Genomic DNA, 24167 nt, shown 5'->3' with positions numbered 1-24167 from the left:
ATGTGCCTTGTAGACAGGTCTTATAAAAGAGCCTTTTGTGAAGGACTGAAAGAGAAATCAAACTTGGATCTAAATTTGGGGCTAATCAGCTACATGGCAGACTCCTAGTTTGAAGAATCCTAGTCATATCTAACAGTACCTTACCTTTTTTATAAATAAAATCTAATTTTAAACTTTTATTGCCTTTTAACTTTTTTATCATTCAATTTTAAATTTAAGTTATGAGAAGAGGGTGTTAGGCTGATTAGCCAAATGTCACTGAGGTGTATTGTTAGCAAGTAACCCATAAATCTGAAAGTTTAGGAAATAATTCCTGGTTGATAATCATTGGTTTGGTGTTTCAGTTACTGAAGTGCGATCTGTCCACTGAGCGCACTGAATAGGCTCCGTAGTTGTAATTCCTCCAACTGTTCTCCTGTGTGTTTATTCTTCAGGTACCGCCTCTGCCTACCCTCTGCCTGCTGCAGCTTTTTGTATTTTCTAGTCAAGTAGGCATTAATAGAAGAGTCTGCTGTGGCAGTGAGTGCTCCAGACTCTCAACTCTGAATTCTCTTTGATTTCTAGTTGGAGATTGAGTTGGAAGGGACCACGGGAGGTCGTGCAGTCCAGCCTCCCATTCAAAGACTGTCTCTTGTCACAACTAGATCAGATTAGCCGTGGGGTTGCCTGGCTGAATCCTGAAAACCTCCAGGGATGGAAGACTGACTACACTTGTAGCTATCATCAAAGCAGTTCACCTCCTTCTGGAGGTCCAGTTAGTGCTGTTCTTGTTTATACAGGTCTGCTGAAAACCTCCATCTTGAGAAAAACCTGTTCTAAGGAGGGTTTGAGGGAAGGTGGCTGATGGAGAGAGAAAGCAGATATTTTTGGAGAATCTGCATTAAGTAGTAACGTAGATTATAGTAGCCTGTTTAAAAAACAGTGAGAATCAGGTGAGTTAACTGAAAGGAGGGCTACAAGGAGGTTTGCTTGTGTTTTAAATAATATTTGTACAATTTCTTTTCATTTAAAATTTTGGCTTAAAAGCTGTTTACATGTTGATGCTTGCATGATCCTTTCTACTTTTAAATTTGCTCTTTGTTGAGACAAAAGCTTACTTCAACAATGTGCTTTTTACAGCATAACAGACAATAAGGGAATTTAATAGTATCTAATCTTAGGTATTTCTAAGGAAGTTAAACAAATTTCTTGACACAGCAATTGTGGCTCTTGTATGATGCCATTTCTAAAATGAGCTTGTTGACAGAAAATGCCAGGTAGAACTATTTTAATGTGTGATTATGCTTTGAAAATGAAAACTTATTTCCAGTGCAAAGATAGTGACTTTAAGACCACAGACAGAAAATCAATTATAATTTTTGTTAGTACAGCTAAAATATTATCTGCTGCTACTAATTTTTTTGTTGTTCCACAGTTGCTGTCTTCCTTCTGTTTTTAAGTCATCAACAGGGATAGAAACTCTGATATTGAAGCCCGAGCGTTGTAGTGTATCCTCCTTTCTCTCCTGCTATCTACTTTTGCATCTGTCTGCAGTACCATGGTTGAATCACCTATTTCTATGCTTGTATGTACCTAAACCACTTGATTTTTATTGTGTCTTAGGCATCATCCTCCACCAGCAAGCTCTTATGCAAGTGAACCACTCTTTGGTTTTGCTATTAATTGCTTTGTTAAAGTGTAAGTATATACTGGACCCTAAAGATCTGCATTTTGCAGATCTCAAACACCTTCTGCTGAAGTTCTCTGCACATCTTAAAATGCTGGTGTAAACAAGCTTCGTAGAGAACCTGGTTGTTGGGCGGTGCTTAGTTTTTAGGTTGTTTCAAACATTTCCTTACCTGTTAACTTGTTCTTTTTGGTTGTTTCAGAGGATTTGAAGAGGTTTTCTCTCTCACATAAGGTCTGTCCAAATAGTTGACTTCCTTTGCTTTCAGATCCTAAGTAAGTAGTTAATTTCCATCTCCGGAGTGTGAAGGATAGGATATATTAAGAAAAATTCAACTCTGATTTGAGCATAGAGCCTCTCCAGATGCGTTGGTTAGCACTGATGGATACACTGTGGCATGCGAGGATAGCAAGTGCTCCTTGACTGCTCTGTGATACTGTGAGATATACGTACACACACTGTATTTAAGGTAATGTTTTAGGGGTTGGGGTTTGGTTTAAGCCCTTGAAGAGTAAAACAAGCCCTATGTTTTGCCCATATTTTCTGCCTTTTGCTGTTGCTGACTTCTCACTAGTTGCAGCTTACAAAGTAGTCTATTTTCAGTATAATGGGATGGGTTGCAGAAAGACAGTCAAAGCCGCAAACCTCTCAGTAGTGCAGCTGAGGATGTAACGATAACGACATTTGATTTGTTTTCAGTCTTTTTTAGCTTTCCCATCTTTGTGCTTCCTTTTCAGAGATGTTGTGCAACGTTGGTCTCATGTCTTTTGCCAAGTAGTTATACGATATTGTCTCCTTTTAAAAAATACCTACAAAATGCTATTAAGAATGTCTGACACTAGATCAATGCAATTGTATTTTGTGTTTGTGTTTTGAATCTACAGAAAACTTGATTGCAATTAGGCAAAAAGTGAAGAATAATGAAATGATTAGGCAGAAGTCAAATAGAGAAATCCATATCAGTGCAGTGAGTACTGAATGCAAAGTGAGCTTGAATGGAGCACTCCCTTGAAACATTTGCAAAATCACTGATGTTTGGAAATATAACTGCAGGACAGTCTTTTGAGGTGATAGATGATGTTTGGTAATATTTTCACTGTTTCTGTAGGGCATCAGCTTCAACTGGTAGACTCTTAGTAGCTACATGTTAGCTAATTAATCATACAGTTTTCTGTCATGTTACTGGGTGAACCTGTATCCTGGCAGCAGCGTGAATTTGAGATCAGGGTTTCCTAATGATCGAAATAGCTGTAATAGCCCTGGCCCCCATGGTTGACTTCAACTTGCCTCAGGTTGCTTTTAGAAAAATCTTTGATATAAGGTTACTCAAAAGTTCTGTCTGCTAACACAGATAGTTTGCAGCTGTATGTATTAACACTGAGTCCCATTCACTTCTTTATATGGTATATTTTTAATTAAAACACCATACTACAATAATACATTGGTATATATTGTACATGTGTTTGATATCAAACTATTCTGTAGCATCTGCTCTGTGATGAAGCGCAGGTTTTTGTTTTTAATTGGCTGTGGTATTTTGCTTATGCTATCATCAGACCTTTTCCTAGGAAAACAGTTCTGTTGGGCAGAATACTTCAGATTTGCCTAGAGAGTTTTTAATCAAAAAATTATGGAACTTTTTTTCCCAAGAAACCTTTAAGCTAGACAGTGTAACTGTGTAATGTGAACAGCGTCTCAAGGAAAGGGAAAATATAAACAGTAAGTTTAAAACAAAAAACCCAAAAGTAACGTTGGCTTAAAATACACTATCATTTATCTGCATATTTTAAATTTTGTCTGTGTGCAGGGAATGTCTTTAGTCAGTGTAAAAATCTAATTAAATCTTCTCATGGTAGTGATTCATAGCTGACCCTCTCTTTATTGCAGCATCTTATTAGAATAATAAACCACTCCCTGCTGAGAGACACTGTCATAGACAGACAGGCGAGACACTTAGGCAACTGATTAGGAAAGGTTGATCGGGCTGGTATTGTCTTCAAAGTCTGCATTTTATTGTCCCTTCTGTAGCCAAACTTTTGAGCTGCTGTTTGGCAGCGTCTGAGTTCTCACTTGTGACCCTGTGCAGTCCCATCCGGTGTTGGATTATTTCATGCCACTCATTCATGTTACAGAGGGCAGTCTCTTTTTTTCCCCCCCCTCTTTAATTAAGGACTGTGAGTGCAGAGAGACTTTAAAATCTGTACCTATTTACTATTAGAAATTACCTGACAATTTGAATCTCTTTACTTTGGGTAACCAACTTGACATTCCTTAAAGGAACTTGCTTTTTACAAGTTCTGAGCCCAATATTTGTGAAATGGATGCTCAGAATTAGGGAAATGTATCTAGGAACAAAGCTAGGCAGCATTAATAATCACATTTGTATTTACCTAAGGAGATCTTCAGTCCTTGTTTTTCACTTAGGCAGTTTTCTTCATTAGTATACTTACATAAACAGAATTGTATTATTTTTTAATAGGCTGAACATTTCTCCCTGATAGCCCTGGACACAGTAGTTCTAGAGCGCTTTATGTTTTACTTCTTAGGGAAGCTCTGCAGGTCATGTAAAGCGATGCAGGTGTAAGGATATACTCATGAACAGAACTGTATTTGCATACTGTGGTGGTACTTTGGCTTTAGTCCAGGTTTCAGCCCTGAGAAATACTTCAAACTCTGCTCTGCCTGTTCTGCACAGTGCAGGAACACAGGCAAAGCTGCGACTCCAGCGCTTGAAAAGCCACAGTGAACATAAAGCCTGTCTAATCTGTGCTGTGGTTGCACGCTGATCCTCGTGTGCGAGGGGAAATAACATCAGAGGAGAAAGAACCTGATTACAAGAGTAGGGAAATGGCCAAAAAAGTGTAGCAAATTTCTGCAGTTGCTTTGAGGTGTCTGGACTGTATTTGGCAAGGCCAGAGTAACTCCGTGATGAGCCCATTCCTTTCACCAACTCTGGTGTTTAAGTGGTGGTGGTGTTTAAAGAGAAAATTTTTGGGGAGAATTTGCTGAAGGGGATTATTGACTTGCAGTGGAAGCCACACAATTAATTTCCGTGAGCCCTGTAAAAATCCTAACCTAAGGAACAGCTTGTCATGTTGGAGGAAGAAATGATGACAGTGTGTTTTTTAGAAAATAGTATTTTGAAGGGCTTCTATCTCCAAAATGTTTGTACAAGAGAGTCTTGAGTTTACAAGTCTAATTGTACTTATGCTAGAGTGTAAAGATGACCTTGAAGGAGTCTTTAAAAATCTATCTGAAAACTCAGAGGTTTATCAAATCTCTAGTATCACTGGCAGATCGAAATACTTGGTCAGAGCATAATCCTGAAGAAAAAAAAAATCAGGACTAATTATGAAATTCCCTCAAGAAAACTTAAGTAGGGGATCACAAAAGTTTAAATTGGTATTTGGTAGGAGTTTGTGTAACAAATTGCACTGGGCTGTACGAGCGATCATTTGTTACTGTATTTAATCTTTTCTGGGTTTTTTCTTCACCTTTACATCCCTATTAATTACAGAAGAACAAATTGATCTTAAGTGTTCTTAAAGGCTGATATCAAGTATCCAAAGTACCCTTAGAACTAGGGCTATTAAGATTTGTCTGTTTCTACCATAATTTATAATTTAATAAAGCACTAGATCTTGAAGTGGATGCTCTTTTTGAGTGGCTGCTTGAAGTCTGTTGGTGAGGCCTAAAATCTGAGCCTTTACTTCCTAGTCCTGTGTGTTCCAACATCTTGTTCTATAAGAATAATATAATTCTAACAGAAGAAATCAGAAATATAATAATACATCACTGTGAGGACTTGAATGAAATAACAGAGGCCATACTTTTAATGCCTCATGTCTGTGATAGTTTTTTTGGTTGTGCCTTTTCTCTTGCCTGGGGCTCCTTCAGGCTTAGATGTTAGCACGGTTACAAGGTTTTGAAATCTGCTTGCAAAATACAAGAGTCCAGTGCAGATTCCAAGGTAACAGACAGCACTGAGTCTTAGCTTTAAACCATTTTGCATAAAAGTTGACTGTCTTATCCCAGTAGCTTCTAACAGGTCATGAAACATTGGATATGATAGAGTCAATAACTGTACAACACACTACACATGCATTAAATAATGAAATAAGTAATGAAGCTCTGGCACGCATGCTGGTGCCTGAGTTAGGTGCTAACATGAGAGAGACAATAAGCTATTGTATTTTTAGCTGAAGTTAAAAGAAGCATATGTTACGGATGCGTCAGGTTTTCAGAGTATTGAGCCATTGTGAATTTAAAGAATGTTTTAAACACACTCCTGCAGACTATCAGAGTGTGATTTAAGTAGGGCACACCTTTTTTAAAAGCAGAAAATGGCAGGGCTTTGGTAACTTAACTGATAGAAACAAAACCTGTCTTATGAAATGGTCTGCTCTGCTGTTTTGATATGTTAGCCATTCCCTAGAGGGTCATATCCTTAATCCTCCTTTCCTCCCATCCTCTGGAAGTTCTGTTGCCTTCCCTAAGTTGTGGGACTTGATGTGCCTAACATAAATGATTACTAAGTTCTCTTCCTTCCAGCAGTGCTAGTTATGTGGTCCAGCATAGTGTATAAAAAGGTCTAACTGTGCAAAACATGGTATGTTTCCTATTCATCAATCTCTCCACCCAAAGGTAAAATCTCACTGTTTTTGATAGGTATGGAATATATAATAGGTATCATGCATCATCTGTTGCTTTTCATAAAAAGAGGTAAGTACTGTAATTTCCCCTCTGTTGAGGGAGAAATAAAGCACAAAGAAAGAAAGAGAGACGACTTTGCTGTTGAAGTAATTCTTCAATAGCAGAGCTGAAAATAACATGTTACAAAATACTGAATTCTAGCTTTAGAAGGTTCAATTCAGGAATGACAGCATGGAATAATGTGCAGCATCAGGATCCCATCAGGTGGCCAGTCCACACAATGGGACCTTCCCTGTCTGCAGGGAGCCCCGTTTACTTCGTTTGGGAATCTGGCTGGGCAGGTGGGCTGGAAACCGTCACCTTGTCTGGAAGCAGGACTGAACTTGATGTGTTATTTTGAGGCCTTTGTCAAAGCACCGTCTGGTGTTTACTGAACATCAGCATGTCACAGTTTAACCCTCTCTCCCTCGCTGCATGATTGACTAGAGAGTGCCGGAGAGGCGGTCTCGCCTTACAGCGCAGACCCAAGCAACCTCAGATGAGCTCTGCTGAACCACAGGTGGTAGAGAGGGTGGGGATTATCCATCTCTGAAACCTCCTGGGGTGGGACTGTGTGTAGTTTGTGCAAGCATTTTTTTCTTTTCTTTCCTTTTTGTTTTTTGTTGAAGGCTGGCTGGATCTCTTGGCTTGAGTTTCCCTGAGCACTTTCGGCACAGCTTTGTTGTGCAGAGTCATGTATGTGCGTGTGCAAATTTGGGCTAACAGGTGGGGCATAAATTGCTTGACAAGTTAGGAGTAATTCAAGAACCATCTTTGTAGGTAAACACTGATATAATAATACTGATTCTCATCCAGGCCCCTGAAAACTACTGTTCTTAGCATTTATTGTTGGGCTGTGGAGCAACATCTAGTTTTATGAAGAGGAAGTATAAACAATACATACGTGCTGTGAAGTATTGCTTCTGAAATTCTATTGCTACCGATGCTGCATAGTTAGGGAGGGCTGTTTTTCCTCTCGAGGTATATGTAAAAGAGTTAATGTTTTCCATAAAGCACAGACTAGTAACAGGCTCAGACAAGATCCTGGTGATGACTGTAAAGTAGATGCATGCTTGTTTTGTTACCCAGCTTTCACACATTCTAATATCCATATTCCTCTCTTGATTACTGCTGTGAATTAAAGACGTTTTGAAGAGCGTTCCATATAAGTACAAAGAAAGCTATTTCAACAATATGATAAAATACCTATGGGAATTTGACTGCAAGGTCTCTATTTGTAACATAAAGTTTTCCTTATTAAAGTTACGCTTTTTAAGGTGGTGCACTGGAATTTGATATTGTGAACAGATGTCTTTTTGCTCTATCTTAAAAAAACTGTGCAGTGACAAAATGTGTGTTTTCAGAGTGCATTAAGGAGGTATTCATATTTAACTTATATGTGCAGATGTCCAGAGACTTTGATTCAGGGCCAGGTTTGCATTTCCCGAGCATTCAGCATGAGAACCTGCGTGCATTCGTACCATCACTGTCAGCTCATGCCTTTGAGGAGGACATTCCTCGCAGGTTTACACCACATCGCTTATCAGTGGATTCACAGTAGCACTGAAGAATTCAGAATTGTTTTGTTGTATAAACAATACAGTATAAGTAACACATTTTACCATAAAGTATTTTATTCTTGAAATAGAATGACCCCAGCGTACAGTACGCCTGGCCCAAGGTGCACAGTCCTAGCACGAAGTGTGCTGGCGCACAGTGTGTACAGCCGCACCAGGGAGCTGAATCATGAAACTGGTTTAGATTTAAACTAATACATTTTGCCTTTTTTTTCCTTTTTTTTTTTTTTTTTTGTAAACCAGATCAGTTGTGTGATCCAGCTCTCCCAGCACAGCACAGTTGAGGGGGTTGTACACTGCAGCGTGCGGGAGGGGATGTGTCAGTGCCTTATGGCACTATTGGTGCTGAAGACTGAAAATTGTTGAATCACAGCCTTAGGTTTCTGAACATCTTTGTAAATCCAACCCTTAAACACTCTGTCTTGGCTTCTAGAGAACTGTCCAAACGGCTTCACATGCATCCTTAAGTGCTGTACCAGGTTTGGCCTTTTGTGAGTGAGAAGTGCAGATGGTTAAGTGTTTGATACAGCTATATGTGCATATGCTTTTGAAGCAGACCACCCTGTGTTTACATATAAACACTTCTAGACTATTTAGGCACATAACTTAATCTTTTGCATCCACTCAATAATAAAACATAATTCCTCTATGACCAAAATAACATCCTTAGCAAAGTTGAAAACGAGCTGACTTGAAGAATAAATGGAAATCTGCCTTCTTTCAGGTTTGGAGTTGAATCTTCCAGCACTTTCAGATGCATGTTGTCTCACTTCTCCACTGCAGGGTTGGGCATGAATCTTAGTGAATTTGTACCTTAGGACCTTTGTCCAAGGTCTCTTAGCAAATCTGTTCTTACAGGCTGTGCATTCTGCCTTCTTCCCACACCTGTGACTTCATATTACCAAGACGTTCCAGTGCCGAAACTCCCTCATGTTGATGATATGTTGTAGCCCCAAGATGGAAGAGCTGTGTATAACTGGAGAGACTCACGTTTGCCCCTTCTGCCCTCAACTTGCCTCATGGTAGTTGGAAGTCAGTTAGTTATTTGAAAAAGGTAACATTTTTCCTTCATAACGTATCATGAATAAAGATTTCACAGCAGGACGGAGGCATTGGAGGAGTAGCAGAAGACCGAGTTAGTGTGCAGATGAGAAGGGAACAGAAGGAAACAAGATGAGCCAGGAGGAGCCTGGCTGGAGTCTTCCACCAACAGAAACTTGGAAATTGGGTGAGAAGAGAGAGGAAACCACTGAAGCACCTTATTCGGAAAGGACAGGAGGACAGTGTTAACAACTCTGAGAAGTCAGCCTGGCAAGGAAGTTTATAGATGGAGGGGAAGTTGGTCAAAACAAGCAAGTGATTTTAGTACTGGAGCTGGGAAACACTGGCATTTTTATAGAGGCTCTAGGGAACAGAAGAGCAAGAGCCTGAATTAACAATTAAAAAAAACCCCAACAAAACCTGTGGAATTTGGGGAAAGAAGCAGAGACTTCCACGATTGATGTACAGATGTCACGGATTGTGCCAGCTGTCTCATTTAGTCTTGAGACTTGAAGTCGCTTTCTCAGCGTGAGCGCTGTTGAATTTCTTTTCACGCTCTTCATTGCCTATCCAAGCAGGAAGTGTCTTTTCACAAAAGCTGACAGAGGTCACTGTTTTAATAACTATTGTTAATTGATGCTTCTGAAAAGCCTTCTATCAACTTGAATTTGCTACCTGCAGAGACTTGCTCAGCAGGTAGCTGACTCAAATTAAAACTTTAATTCATTGATTAATAAATCACACTGGAACTGTGACTACCCTGTATGTTTTATAATACAATATTTCTCTAATCAGGTTGCCTGAAAACTATTTAATCTCTGTATAAAATCTGTAATATTTAAAATCCTGCCCCTGCTAAAAGCCTTAAGTTACATATTGAGCCTGGCTCTGCAAAAAATAGCTGTTCCATAGGTCTTAGTAGAGTGCAAGCAAGCTCTTTGCACGATGCCTTCATTAGCAGACACTACATATGCTAGCAAAAGCCTGCAGGGCCAGCCCATGCTTCTGAAATATCAGGCATGTGAAAAGAAATTATTAGCTGTGTTCAAAATAGTAACTGGGGAAAAAAAAATCTGGGACCAAGCAAATACTGTGCTACTAAGTGAGAATGTGTGGAGAGTTTCCCCTATTGCTGTCTAGAATATCGTGAATCCAGGTTTAACAGAATCGTAGAGTTTCTCATAATCTCATATGTGTTGTTTTCCACTGAGTGTATAGGAAAGATTATACTCTCTTATATTACAAATGTGGAGGGTTTTTCTCCTCTCCCCCTTCTCTGTCTTCCCAAGACCATTTAGCAAAATTTTCTTTCTTCCGAAAGAAAAGTATTGTTAATACCTATAATTTTAATCTTTAAATTGTTGTATTGAGTGGAAAAAATGAACAGCATGCAAGTTAAACACTGTGTGGGATAAATGCTATTTAAATCTTGTCTAAGCTGTTAAACATCACACTAACATTGGATCACTGGATCTAATCCAGTAAAAATTTAAAAAAAAAAAACCTAAAAACTAAAAAGAGAGGTCACATTAGAGAACTAAACCATCTGCCCAGTGTGGAATTGAAAGACATTTATAATGAATTACTTTTCTAAATTACTGTCTTTGGGGGGGCCTTTGTGTGAATCGGAGAGTTGTTACCAGGCCGTTCATCTGCAGAGATGGTTCCGAAATTATTTCTACCATGTCAACCTGATGTTTTAGTATGAAACTTCTCATTTAGCATTTTGCATAACTAGTAAGTCCCTTATAAACAGTATTTTCTAACTGGCTGCAAAAGTATCTTCTGCCCCAGGCATTGTTTCTCTAACACAGACTGAAGGATTTATGTATGCGCTTCTTGGCAAAATGGCAGAGAGATTTTTCAAAGAATATTTCTGTTCATTTATTCTAGGGTTGATTTTTCTGCATGTTCATAGTAAGACTTCATTTGGAATATAAAATTTTGAATTCATTTTAGTCCTTGCTAATGTTAATGAAGTAGATTGTTGTGTTTTAAATTCTGTGGTATTAATGAAGTGTTTCTGTAGAAAAGGTATTCTACTATATTAAAATGAAAATAACAATTTATAGTGTTGATAGCCTTGAAGAGCATCTGATGTCAGGTCTGATCTTACTGGTGGGTTCTGTTGCACATTCAGATGCATACCTCTGAATGATACTAATTATCATTTTTAAAATAAAGATTTTCTGTCTGAAATACAATTTTAAAACCTCCTTAAAGTTATGAATATGTGTCATGAAGGAGAGAAGGATGAGAAAAAAAATAGGAGAGGGAAGTTGGTACAAACCTGCTATTAAAGCTTCTTTAAAAATCCTCCCTCTGACCAGTAAAATTACATTAGCAAAATTGCTTTAGTATTTGATATGATTTAATGATCGGAAGTCCTGGTGGTCAAGTCTGTTGTTCTGTTCTGACTAGGGTGCGTACAGGTCTGGATTAGGCTGAAGGTATTGATCAAGTTACTTGAAGCTTGTTTGAGTGGAATGGGACTAACTTAGGATGTTGCAATCGTAAGGGATTAATGGGTTGTCTTTTGAGGCCTACAAGAATAAGAAAGATGAAATTCTGTCTAGAGAGTTTAAATACTGTGCTGTAATTGAATAGTTACTGAGTATGACCTTTGGCAGTGGTTTGCGATCTGTCTTCAGACCTTTTTGAGCATCCTTTGCATGATAGAGAAGCTATGGGGAAGGGGTTTGTCTAGACGCTCTATTCAACCCTTTGGAGGTGGAATAATGCCTGTTCTTGGACAAGAGGGGAAGCTGCTACCCTATAATTTCAGCTTGTATTGAATTTTAAGAATTCCTTTTTTTTTCTCTTAAGATTAAGATATGCCAAATGTTTGAGCAAATTTATTTCCAATTGCTTTTCCCTGCTTTGCGTTATTTCTCCAGGGTTTGTAAATGCTTGTTCCAACCAGCATCTTTTGTAAGTAGGAGAAAACTGAGACGTACGTTAAAAGTTAGAAGTGCTTATTGGCAAAGTAAAATTAGACTTTTCTCCATCCTTAACTGCTGCGCTTCTCTGAGACTGTGTAAGAGATTCTGTAACATACATAAGAACTATCATCTTTTTGAGCTAAAACTGATTGGACAGAGATGTGTAAGTTGTGACTCTGCTTATTTTGGCACAAAATTAATGTATTTCAGCTCTGTAAAATAAGTTCCAGACAGCAGCTTTTTCTCTGACCCTCTTTGCAGACAGCCTCGGGAGTGCACTTTATCTTGTCTTTATCATATGTTCTTCAGTTTTCTCTAAAGTCGTCACCAGTTACACTTCTACATTACTTTGCTGCATCTGATTTATCATATCCATCCTTTTGCAAGATGTTTTACCAGATGTCCTCTCTGAAGGGCATATCTATAGAAGAATTTTGCCTAAGATTAAGTTGTTTGTCATTTTATATTTGAGGCCGCCATGTAGTCAGGCTAATTTAGTAATTATATATGCATCTTTTGAAGAATCCTTCTGTTCCGATGATTCCTCAGGAAACCCTGATGTCTACTTGAAAAAAGGCAAAGGGGCAAAACAATGATATGTACATCAATGCTCTTTTCTCATATTAGCCTTGGATTTTCTCTCACATCCTCTTGACTGAGAAGAGAAGGAAAAGGCTACCTGTGTGGATGGTCCTGATACAGCTGCTGAGCCTTGCCAAAGTAAAATGTTCTGTTTCCTTAAGTGTGTGGTTTTAATTTTCTTTTTTTGTCACCTGACTTATGAAGAGTAGTACAAAATTAACAGGCTTCTAAGCCCAAGGTATCTCAGTAACTCATCTTTAAGTTCTTTCAGGAGGTGGTTAACATATTTTCACATTTCAGTTTTGCTGGACATGTGATTTCACTTAAAGGGAAGGCTTCACAAGCTCCCTGTGAATTCCCTGTTCTGCCTTCTACTGCTCAGGTAGTAGAAGGTGACAGTCGGGTTTGAGTCAAGTCAGGCACACAGTGAAGACAATTTTTACATTTAAAAAATAATCAGATCTAAGAAAGAGTTAAAGAATTGGTTACCTCCAGCCATCCTGGATCACATTTTTGAAGAATAAATGTACATGTCTCCTGGGGTTTTTCAGAAGCAGATTAAATGCCTAAATCCAGCTGTTGTTTATATGTTTGAAAATAACTTGAATTTTGCTTCCTTAATGCATATAGACTCTGTTGGTGTGTAAGCAGCCCTTGTTTTATGCAACTTCATATTTTGACATTTTTTAACTTATTATTGCCCAAAGTTTGGAAAATTAGAAAATTTAAGTTATGCAATAATCTGCATCATAGTGTGCGAGGCTTTAAGACACGTTCCTAACCACATACTTATCAAGAGACACAGAATCTCTCCTTGCCTGTTTCTCAGTCACCTCTACTCACGCACAAGCGATACCGGAGCCTGGAGTAATTGCATTTATGAAACAATATGAACTCGAATGCTGTATTAAAAAAGTATGGGATTCAGTAATGTTTAAAATCAGTTAGGTGCGTACTGTCGATGTGTCGCTTACTCATCCTGAAGGACTGCTTACGCTCTCCTCTCTCACCGGCTAGGGAGGTTCTTGGTTTATGGATGTTTTGACTTTGCTTATCAGCAAGCAAGCTGTTAATGAGTCACTCACGTGAATGGGGAAACTTTTTTTCCTGCACAAAGAGAAGTGCGGATTAAGATTTTTATGCAAAATTGTCATAGCCAATTCCATTCTTTTGTTATTTTTAAAAGTGGATTGACTTTACCAGCTGTGTAAGTGTAGCTTTCTTGATTTTCTTTTTTTTCTGATAATTTTTAATCCTTTGCAAAATAGTAATTGGAGCAGAGCATCGCACTGGTTTTCGGGCAGGGGGGCAGCAACTACCATTAGAATGGAATAACTTTGAAGAGCAAGAATTCCACTTTTTTTTTTTTTTTTTTGCCTTTATTTAGGCAGGTTAAAGAGAAATAATTAGATTTCTCAGTTTTACTGTTAATCTAACTGGGGCAGCCGATTTTTCCAGAATCTTTTTTTCAGAGCATGTATGTGGGCTAGCATGAAAACAGTTCTATCAATAAACTCATTTGTGGGTCTGATCAAGTTGCAGAGTTTGTAGATGCATATGATAACAAGGCAGCAGTGCCCCTCCCTTCTGCCTCCTTCAGGAGAACTGGAGGTAGTACCGGAGGCCAGATTAGGGCATAGATGATACAGATTGTCTTGTAAACTCTGCTAAAGCAAACACTGTGCATTTTAACGAGTCCAGGAGAATGGCTGAAGGATGTGAGACATGTCTGTGGGACAGGGAAACAAGGTCTCTGAAAGGAAGCTTTTGCTGTAAATGGACGTCAGCTCTTAATATGATACCGGGGAGCCAAGACACAAGTATGCCGGCTGGCTTTGGCCTGCACAAGCAGAGGGATTATACCCAGCAGTAAGGATGTTATCTTACCTCTGAGTTTGATCACCCCAGAGAAACTCCTGGAATGTACTAGCCAATTTGAGAGTCACCAGTGCATGAAATAAAGTCGAAAGATTAAAAAAAGACCTCTGTAAGAACTGGTTGAAGACTTTGAGAAAACCTCTACCTGTTTAGTTCATCAAAGAAAGGGTAAGGAGGTGACCACCTATGAATTCCTACGCTGTAATAATGTATCCTTTTACCCTGTGAGGCAAAAGTATAGAAATACGGTGGCAAGATTTGGAGGCTAACAGATTTGGACTAAGACTTTTCAGAATTAATTTTCAGAACAGCTTACATAGGGCTGTGCTATGTTTCCTCTTATAACTTTTCGAATTTTCCTTGCATGTGTTTTTGAAGAATATGGAGGTATCAAAGAGAAATTAACTCAGGGAAGTCCTGTGAACATTGTTAAAAAGGAGTAATAATCTGAGTCTGTGGCAAGGAGCACGTGTGTTAATTCTGTTGTTTTGGTTTGTTTGGTAGATATGTTGATGATGTGATCAATCGCATTGATAGGATGTTCCCTGAAATGTCAATCCAGCTATCACGGCCAAATGGAACCTCAGCAATGCTTCTGGTAAGTTGGATCATTTAATCCCTTGAGATGGATTTCTCAAGGGATTTAATTACTGTTCCTAAAATTGAGGCTATTAAAGATTTTTATTTGGTTCGGAAACACTGTTCTTCATTTGTCACAGCAATGTAGGATCTTTCTTGCTCTTAGGCAAATGAGTGATAAAAAGAATTTCATCTTTAAACGAAAAATCTATTACTTTTTATTGTTAAATGTGATTGTAGAAATAATAGTGCAAACTCAAATATTCCCTGCGTTTTTCAGCAGTCTTTGCAATGATTGAGTCTTAATCGTGATAATTAAGGAAAAGGGTGGTCAGAGGAAGAAAAGGAGGAGGAAACCAATATGATTTAAATTTGTTCAGATTGTTCCTGGGTCAGTGAATTTCTGTTTTATGATGAAGTCAAGAATTTGCCTTTGAAGTAAATGAGCAGTAAAGGCTGGATTAGAGATAAACAGGTCCAATACATTTGACTTACTTCTGCCTGACCAAGCAAGATTTCACTCCAGAAGAAGCTATTGTTCACATCAATTTTCACAGGCAGCTGTTGTGCTTGTAGCAAGAGAAGTCTTTAAAGCTTTTACTCTAAGACAGCAATAAGACAGCAACATGGAAGTGGAGTCTGTAGCTTAGCAGTTGGATGCTGATTTTCCTCTAGGAGGATGAAAGGCAGAAGTTGCATCTTTTGCCAAATTTTAAAATAAAACTAGAAAATACACTGTATACACAGGTGGAGATTTTTATATTGGTTTTAGAGTTTGTTGACTTTAAAAGACTATTAGGGTTAGATTTTTGCCTGTATTTTTCAAAGGTTCTGTTAATTTCTCTATAGTAAGTATAGCTGTGACTATATTTAGTTTTAATTAATCAACTGTCTAACATCCTGTTATTAACTTTCTTTGAACAGCCCCAAATTTGCAAGAGATTAACTGAGTCAGAGGTTAAAATAAACAGCTGGCATTAAAACATTTAATCTGCAATTGTTGGATTCACCAAGTGGAACAATATATTCCAGAAAAGAATTGAATTAATTAGTGCAGTCTTAGGAAGCTGTAAGTCTTGGAAGCTTTTGCATTTCCTCTTAAGCTGACTTTAGTTAACTGTTTTGCTATAGAAAAATCTCTGGCTTTAATTCCTTACTTTGAAACCCTTTGCACTGTCTTAGAGCCCCTCTTTGCATATAGTAAGTACCTTCCACTTCTAATGGCTTTTTGAGGTCAGAAAATAGATGATGCTTTTCAGGACTCAGGCATGATTAGGAAATCAGGTAAATTATTTTGGATATGACTGATAAGGAATAAGGTAGGGTGGAAGGGTAGTAACTGTAAAAGAAGCCTGTTTTATAAGCAGTAGTAATTTAGTGAATTCTATGTTGCAGTTGCTCCCTAAATCAAGGACTTTAGTTGCTACAAGATAGCAGCCCTGTATTGAACCAGTGGAGTGCATATTTTCCTTGGATCAGAGATCAAAAAGATTGTTTTTAAAGTATTTTTGTATGTGATTGTGTGATGGGTTTATCATTTTTTCTTTTAGGCAGGTTTTCCCTCTTTCCCATCTGTCTCAGTTGATGTTGCCAATATGGCACTTTCCATCTGGCCCTGACTGCTACAAAAGCTTTTGCTGTTTTCAGCCACAAATCGCTCAGTGAAAGGTGCTGCAGGATGGGCAGTGTGAAGAGCACCTCCCCCAGAAGAAGGGAGGTTTTTTCAGTACTTGTGATTTCTCACTCTGAACTTATCCCAAGTTAGATTTGGAGTTGCTCCCATGCAGCAGCATGGTTTACCACAATACCAGAGGATTCAGATAATACTTATTTTATGTAAAAATATTTCACAACCATGCTGTTTGCCCAGAGTTAATTAACTAACTGTATCATCTCAATGATTTCATCCTCGGACTGTTCATATCGTACCTGTTGCTGCTTTTGAAGGTCTTTGACGCAGAGGTCTAGTTGTTATATTAAAGCATCTTTATACACAATCATTCCGTTTACCAGAAAAAAAAAACATGTATTCATCTTCAAAGGCACTGGTAAGCACTGTAAATATTTTATGAATGGCAAATGATCGGAAGGAGACTGGGAAGAAGGGGAAGGGATTGCCTGTGAGATTCTTTGAAACTTCAGAATAGCTGGAGACTTTGCCAAACAAGTCATCTTTCGGAAAAAGACCTAATACAGAAAGTTTCAGCCCCAGACACTACAACTGCGTGTGCCCCTGTAAATCCATTTATGTCCGTAGCTGTAGAGGTGGGACTTCATTGGTCTAAGATTCATCTGGTGTTTCAAGAGGAATAATTAGCAGCCGCACGAGCCCGCTGGTCAAACTCTTCTGGCGAGTAACCTTTGTGCTAAGCTGGGTTCTCCCTAACCAGGGTACAGCTTTCACATAAGCCAAGAACTTAAGCAAAGAGAAAAATAAACTATTCCTGAGAGCATAAATGCTGTGACTTGGAAGGTTGCTACCTCCTAGTCCTTTGAGGCTACTGTTTCATCCAGACAATAAGGAGGTTTTTTATACTTTAGATTTATACACAGCAATTGTACCTCATTAGTCTGGATTTATGCTACACAGACCAAACACATAAATAATTGAAACCTTTCAGAGCGGTGTGAAATCCTCAACTGATTTTAAAAGCAGTTTATCATGGCATTTCAAGGTGCTGTTTAATCCCAGTCTTCACTAGTGATTTTTCAATTAATCTTTTAATTGCACTATGCATAAAAAAGACTAAACATAGAATTATACCAGCTTTAATAACAGTGTTATGCAAAATTAATTTGCAGCAGCAGCGGAGGGAACTGCAGACTCCTTAAGGTTTTTGTGAGCTTTTGTTGGTCAAATGCCAAGAACTGTAAATAGATAAACATCATCTTATATGTTAAGAAAACATTAATTGATTTTTAATTAATGAAAAATACCTAGATTTTTGCTTATTTTGAATTATTAGTTGTATTCCTAGATACATACTAATTTTTTTCTAATAAAATAACTTGATGGTGTGAATATTACACGATGGTTTCACACACTTTGTTTCCATTATCAAAATTCATAATATTTTTGTCAGCGTGAAACACTTAATTCCTGTGTACAATTCATTCATTCATTAATATCAGAATTATTTTAGAAAACAGTAAAATTAGCCCTACTTTTCCAGTTGACAAACATAACTTCCTTAGGGTCATGTACCGAGCCAGTCCTGGTTGGGTGTGGAAACTTACCTTCTTGTCTTCATCTGGACACCACTTTGTCTTTAAAATTATTTGTCTCCCCAGTGTTTGAAATGCTATAGGGAAGCACTACTGTAGAAGTTACAAACACTGGGTAAATATTTTTACATGTCATTGAATAGTTTTCTGTAATTTGAGCAGTTTCTAAAGGATAATTATACATATAACTTCCATTTGAAAAACTAAATTGTTTCTGCCAAGCCAAATCTCATGGCAGAAATCATGATTTCTTCTTTTCATATCATCTACAAATTTTCAATGCTAAATTAATTTTATAATTTTATACTGATGTCTAGATTTTTACTAGATCTTTCAGAAAGAAATATGAAACATGTTTTTATCCAATTTTATTCTTCCTCCATAAAATCACACACATTTGCATTTCAACTTTCAAGTCTTGTTCCAAGCATTTTAAACAGTCTGATTCTATGGAAGTGGGCTGTATTAATTGCAAATAGGCTAGACATCTGTTCGCTAAAACGGAGTAATTCCTCGTGTCTCATTTTTGTTTATCAGTGTTTTACGTAAAATCATTATTATTTTCTGTTGGAAAAATAGATTCTGAAACTGATTACTTGCCCATTAAGAACAGCCACCAAACTGATCTTTGTTCGGGAGACGCTGATCTTGAAGAACTGGGGAGGGAGGGGAAATTTGCTGAGTGGTTTGAAAGCAGTGTTGATGTCATACTTGAACGAAAACAATTTAATGCTGCTGTTTTCAAAACAATCTCTTTTTCTCCAAAACACTTAGCAGTGTAACTGATCCTCCTTGCAGGTCTGGTGGCTCGTTAGGAAACGAGTGCAAAGTGGCCACTGGGTAGAGGTAGGCAGGTTTGTGAGGGGGTGTAGGTTTGACGGCTTAGGCACCTAATTTTGGACACATATGATGAACATTAATTTAGGGTTTACTGTCTTGGAGACACTAGCTAGGTTTTGGTCTTTGACGGAGGTACTGGGACGTTTAAGGATCTCGGGTGAGCTGGATCTTGAGGAGTCACTTCTGAGCTCATAGGGGGACTGTTGTTACTGCAGTGGCTTCACAGTTTGTCTCTTGAGAACCCACATTTAAAAAGCATTAAGCCAGCATTTGGGGTCACATATGTGGAGGAAGAATGTCTTGAATCAGCAAAGTATGTGAGCAGGGAGTGGTAAGTAAATTGTAAATTATTCTCTGTTTGTCTAATATAAGAATGGGGAAGGGTCTTTTGATGGGAAAGGGAGCAAAATCAGCAAAAGTAGAGGAAGACCCACAAGAAATTTCCTCAGCTTTGCTCCCTCCACAGGGCTACTGTACCCCAAGGTTGCTGTCTAGTCCCAAAGGCTCACATGTCTGTGTTGATCTTGCAGAATATAAATCTATGGGAATATCAGACATCATCTTCATCCCTGTAAAATTCCTGGTGTGCTGTAATTCAGAATGGAAAAAGAGGCAGAATCCATTTAGTCATCCATAGCAGTGCTGGACTAGGGTGACCCTTCTCTAAGTGTGACTAGCCACTGGCAAAATCAGTCTTTTAACCTTTGAACAATACTCTGTGCAAGTTTGCTCACTTTATTAAGAGAATATGCCATGTTACCGGGGGAGAAGATCACCGGCTCATCCCTAATATGGCAAAATCATTTCAAGTCCTTCGTTTATGTTGATTTTTTTATCATGCACTATTGCAATTAGGTTAGATTAATGAAAGGTAAATTCCAGCCCTTACATAAAAAAAGAAATCCTTGTAAAGAACCTAATTAGTATGTTTGTTTATTTAGACTCTAATGGCTTAATTGCATCTTATCTTGCTATTTACAAATAGGCATCATTAAAAAATAATGAGCATGTGAGGGAAAGTGCAGCGTTCATACCAGCAGCAGATGAGACATAAGAAAAAAAAGAAAAACTAGGTGAAAGTCTGGGTGGGTTTTTTACTTTATTTTTAATATAAAACCTTATTTTTCAGTTGAGAGATATATACACACACCATGTATATGGTTTCCAGGCATTGTACGGATTAGTAAGATAGATACACAAGTGGGAGGACAAGCTTATGGCTGGCTGTATGGCAAGGAGCAGGTGTCTGGCCTTGCTGGAAATAGGTACAGCTTGGTTACATCTCAGGTTTGATGTTGTCTTATTGTTTTCTAAGGTGAATAAAAAATGCATACATACTTGTGCTCGTTTTATACAAGCAGGGAGGTACCCATGTTAACCGAAAATAATGTTTTCTTTCTTTTAGCTCTGCATTGCAGAGCATCTGCAGCTCCAATCAGCAGCAAATTCCCTGGGATGCTGAGAGGAAATCTGGAGCTTTGGGATTTTTTTGTGAAGTGTTGGAGCTTGGCGTTGTCAGCATACGTTTTCCTGATACCAAACTTCTGAATAAATTTGAAGGAAGGGTGTGTGTTAAGGCAATTTTAGAAATTGTTTACAAAAGGGCTTTTTGTTTGGTATCAGTTTCAGTGAGGAGGCAGAATTGAAGGGGGGGATTTAAGCTATTTCCTCCAGAAATTCTGCAGAATTCTGGCATGGCAAATTAATTTTGATCCTTTAAATTTCGTAAATTAATTTTGACCCCAATTCTGACTTACTTGGAGAGGTACTTATTTCTTTTCCAGTCATAAGGGATGTTAAATAGGAACTTTTTTAGCAGTCTTACAAGAAATTATCTAAGCCATTCTCACTGATTATTCTGTTTCCCCCTCCCCCTTTCTTGGCATACAGTGTCTGTCATATGCTCTTTGAGAATTATCTTGGTGATAGACAAAATATTTTTAAAACTGGGATATTTCAAGAACATTTTTATTTTATATATCTTTGTCAGAAAAGCTGCATAATATTGCAGCTTTCAATCAGCTGGAGCTTGCCATTTTAGGAAGCAGGGGATTTATGAATAACTTAACTGTCTGAATTTAGTATACTTTAGTTAAAAGGAAGTTAGAAGTACATTGTTATTACACAGACCAAAACAGAAGCTACAGAAGTATTTAACTTGCAACTGTTCCATTTTCAGCTCACAGAACTGTGGGGCATATTTTTTCATTCATATTAATTGAATTTTAAAGTGACCTTGTACATGTATTGATTTGAATTAAAATTTTCTACATCAAGGACGAGTTGGCATATATCCTTCAGGCGAAATATTAAAAAGCCAAGTGCTGTCTTAACAGGATATCGACAGAAGTTGCTGAAATTTAATAGGAAAAGTTGGCTTCGCAAGGAAATTATTGTCTTTTTGCCACAAGTGAAAGGTATCTTTCCTGTATAATGAAAGGAGTTTCTTTCAGTTGATATCTGTGGAAATGCAGGGACATTTTAGTACCCATTAAATAGGGACCATCTGGGTGAGTCTTGACCTCCAGAGGAGAGACCTGGGCTGCTGGAACTTAGAGCAGAACTACCAAATTACTTTTTTACCAGAGCCGTTAGTTTTTTATTACGTTCTTTCAGGTGATCTGTAGGGACACAGTTGTATGACTATAGGTGTAAATTACATTCCATACATAGATCTTTTCTGAACATGGACTCCACTTAGCTAAGTTGAGCAGGCATTGAAAGAAAATGATTTGCTGGAAAACATGATTTGTAAAATACAGTTGAGGTGAACAAAAACATTAAGGCCTGAAAACAGTTACCAGTCTTGATTATTAGAGGAAAAAATAAAGGATATCCCATTTACTTTGTATAGTACAGAATGTGCTTTACCCTGAAAATAGCTGTGGAGCATACTTTTGGCTTCCAAATCTAACAGCATCCTCCAGCCTAGTGACAGGCTGTTGTTCATTCTTTGTACTACAGGCCTCATTCTTTCAATGCTGTTAAAATGATGAGCCATAATTTCTCTGAGCTACGCTTAGTTACAAAATTTCTGCTTCTGTCAGCCTTAACCGATGATACAGTCCTGCAAAAATCATCTGAAAGTCCCAAACTCTCTTCCAGACAGTGTAAAATCTACAGGAATCCCATGTCAAAACAACAGCAGCACAAAACAGGAAAGCTTTTTTGTTTCAGTGCCAGAGCACTGCAAGAGCTAATTCAGACAACCTATCCAAAGTTGCAATGTATTCAATTGTTCATTTGTATTCCCGTGACGCCTGGGTGCCCCTGCTCCTGGAGAGGACCCCCTTGCACAAACCATTGTTTAAGCTGAGATTGCAACAGTAGTGCCTTCCTCAGGGAGCTCAGTCTTAGGTACCTGCCGAAGGATGGCTCTACACTGCTCCTTACACATGTGGGAGACAGCGTAACCTTGCTTGTTCGACCTTCAAGCAAGTGGGTGGTTGAGGTTACTGTCCCGGACCAGTCTGCAGAATCTGACCTTTCAGTATTGGATGGTGGATGATAGCTGGGGTCTGGGTAGCTGTGGCAGATTCTGAAGGTGTGGAGTGAATCATTGGAAGGGTATGAAAACAGATGACCTGGGGAAAGGCAGTGAGCTAATGCAGAAGCATTTTGAAAGCATTTGTGCAGGTAAATCTTGTGGGGAGGTTTGAGGCCAGCAATAAGTATATTCAAGCAAGCCGGAGTGCCAAACATGAGGTTTTTCAGCTTGTTATGTTCCACTGTTCACTCTGAGGATTTTCAGGAACATCCCACACAGGCTTCAGATCAACTTCATCCAATTTTTTTTCCACCTGGCAGCAATGTGGGTTATCATGAATGCAGAAATGTAAAGGAAAAGGAGGGAAGTGAGCATCCACTAAAGTGTGTGAGGGCAATAGAGATATAAAATATTATATGTAAAGCTGGGCCTGGGTGTTCGTAGGGCAGCATTTTTGCTCTTCCATTAAGAAGATTTCTTTTCTTTTTGTTTAAAATTTCTTCTTCTCCTTTTAATTTTACCGTGTACGGTTGATGCCTAGTGTGAAGTTATGAGTCAGTTCTCTCAGCAGACCTCTATCCTAGCAAAGTGCCAGTCTTGCTAAGGTAGAAAAATAAATAAAAAACTGTTAACTCTAGGTGTGCTGACAACTTTTTTCAAAACGACTCCATTTCCTCATACTAGCAGTTAGGACAAAACTGTCTTCCTAATTCTAGTGGGTGATCAGCATCATGGATCGGGCACCTCTGGGTCATGGTATTTTTAACTTAATTGATGGAGTGGTAGGTGCTGAAATAACTCTGCCAATTTCTTTTATTTGCAGACTAGCTAGGTCTTATTACAGAGTATCACAGCAAGATACTAGCTTTAGATGCAAATTCACAGTACCTGATATCATGATATCATGTTGCCTGAGAACACTAGGCAGTTCTATACACGTTCAGGAAATCCCAGTCTATATTAAGAAGGTAGGAACCAGTAAAATCTATTCACTGTATGTGCATGGCTCAGGCGTTGGTACAAGTTCCCCTACTTAAGCCTGTAAGATTTTTCTTCAAAAACTTACCTGTTCTTCCAACCTCCTTTTTCTCTTCATGTTCTTGCAAAATTATACCCAGCAGCCTGTCTTCTTGAAGTCCGTCATTGACTCTTTTTTCCCCTTCTCGTTTCCGTGTCCTCTCTTCTGCTGTCAACTTGTTCTTCCCTGTTATTTAGACTTCTCTGTGCTAGAGTTGCTTTCTCCATGTCCAGTGCCAAAGAGTTGTCATCAGTTCTTCTCAGGATTTGTAACTCGGTCCTGCTATAAAGTGATATAATAAGCAGCATTTAGAGTAGTTTGGGTAACTGTTCTGCAAAGTCCTGTATCGTCATCTCCTCCCTACCACCATTTCCCCTCCTAACGCTCCTTCAGCAGCATGATCCCTGCATCAGCTTTGAGATGCAGTCTTTGTGCCAGATTTTCTGTCTTCCTCCTTGAGGGGAAAAGCATTTTGGCACTTCCGAGTTGATTTGCCTGTTAGTCTCCTAGTTAGTCAGCATCAAGCTGAGGTTACTCATGTTGAAATGAGCTGGTGGTTAGGAGTCATTAGCAGGAGTTAAAAAGGAAAAACATGTAACAAATCAATAAAGATGCATATTGACTGATTTCTTTGGGTGTG

General features: G+C 38.4%; 1 protein-coding gene across 2 annotated transcripts in view; it reads left to right on the top strand.

Moving 5' to 3' along the window:
* MED27 (mediator complex subunit 27) overlaps window positions 1–24167 on the top strand; it is a 95396-nt gene that overhangs the window by 51356 nt on the left and 19873 nt on the right. For both annotated transcript variants that reach the window (XM_075111849.1, XM_075111850.1), the window contains exon 4: window positions 14883–14976. In XM_075111849.1, coding sequence (XP_074967950.1) covers window positions 14883–14976 — 94 coding nt within the window. The remainder of the gene's footprint in view (window positions 1–14882; window positions 14977–24167) is intronic.

Source organism: Phalacrocorax aristotelis, chromosome 17 (assembly GCF_949628215.1).
Source record: "Phalacrocorax aristotelis chromosome 17, bGulAri2.1, whole genome shotgun sequence".
Lineage (NCBI taxonomy): Eukaryota > Metazoa > Chordata > Aves > Suliformes > Phalacrocoracidae > Phalacrocorax > Phalacrocorax aristotelis.
The sequence above is the reverse complement of the archived record's forward strand: the minus strand, read 5'-3'. Positions and strand labels throughout refer to the sequence as shown.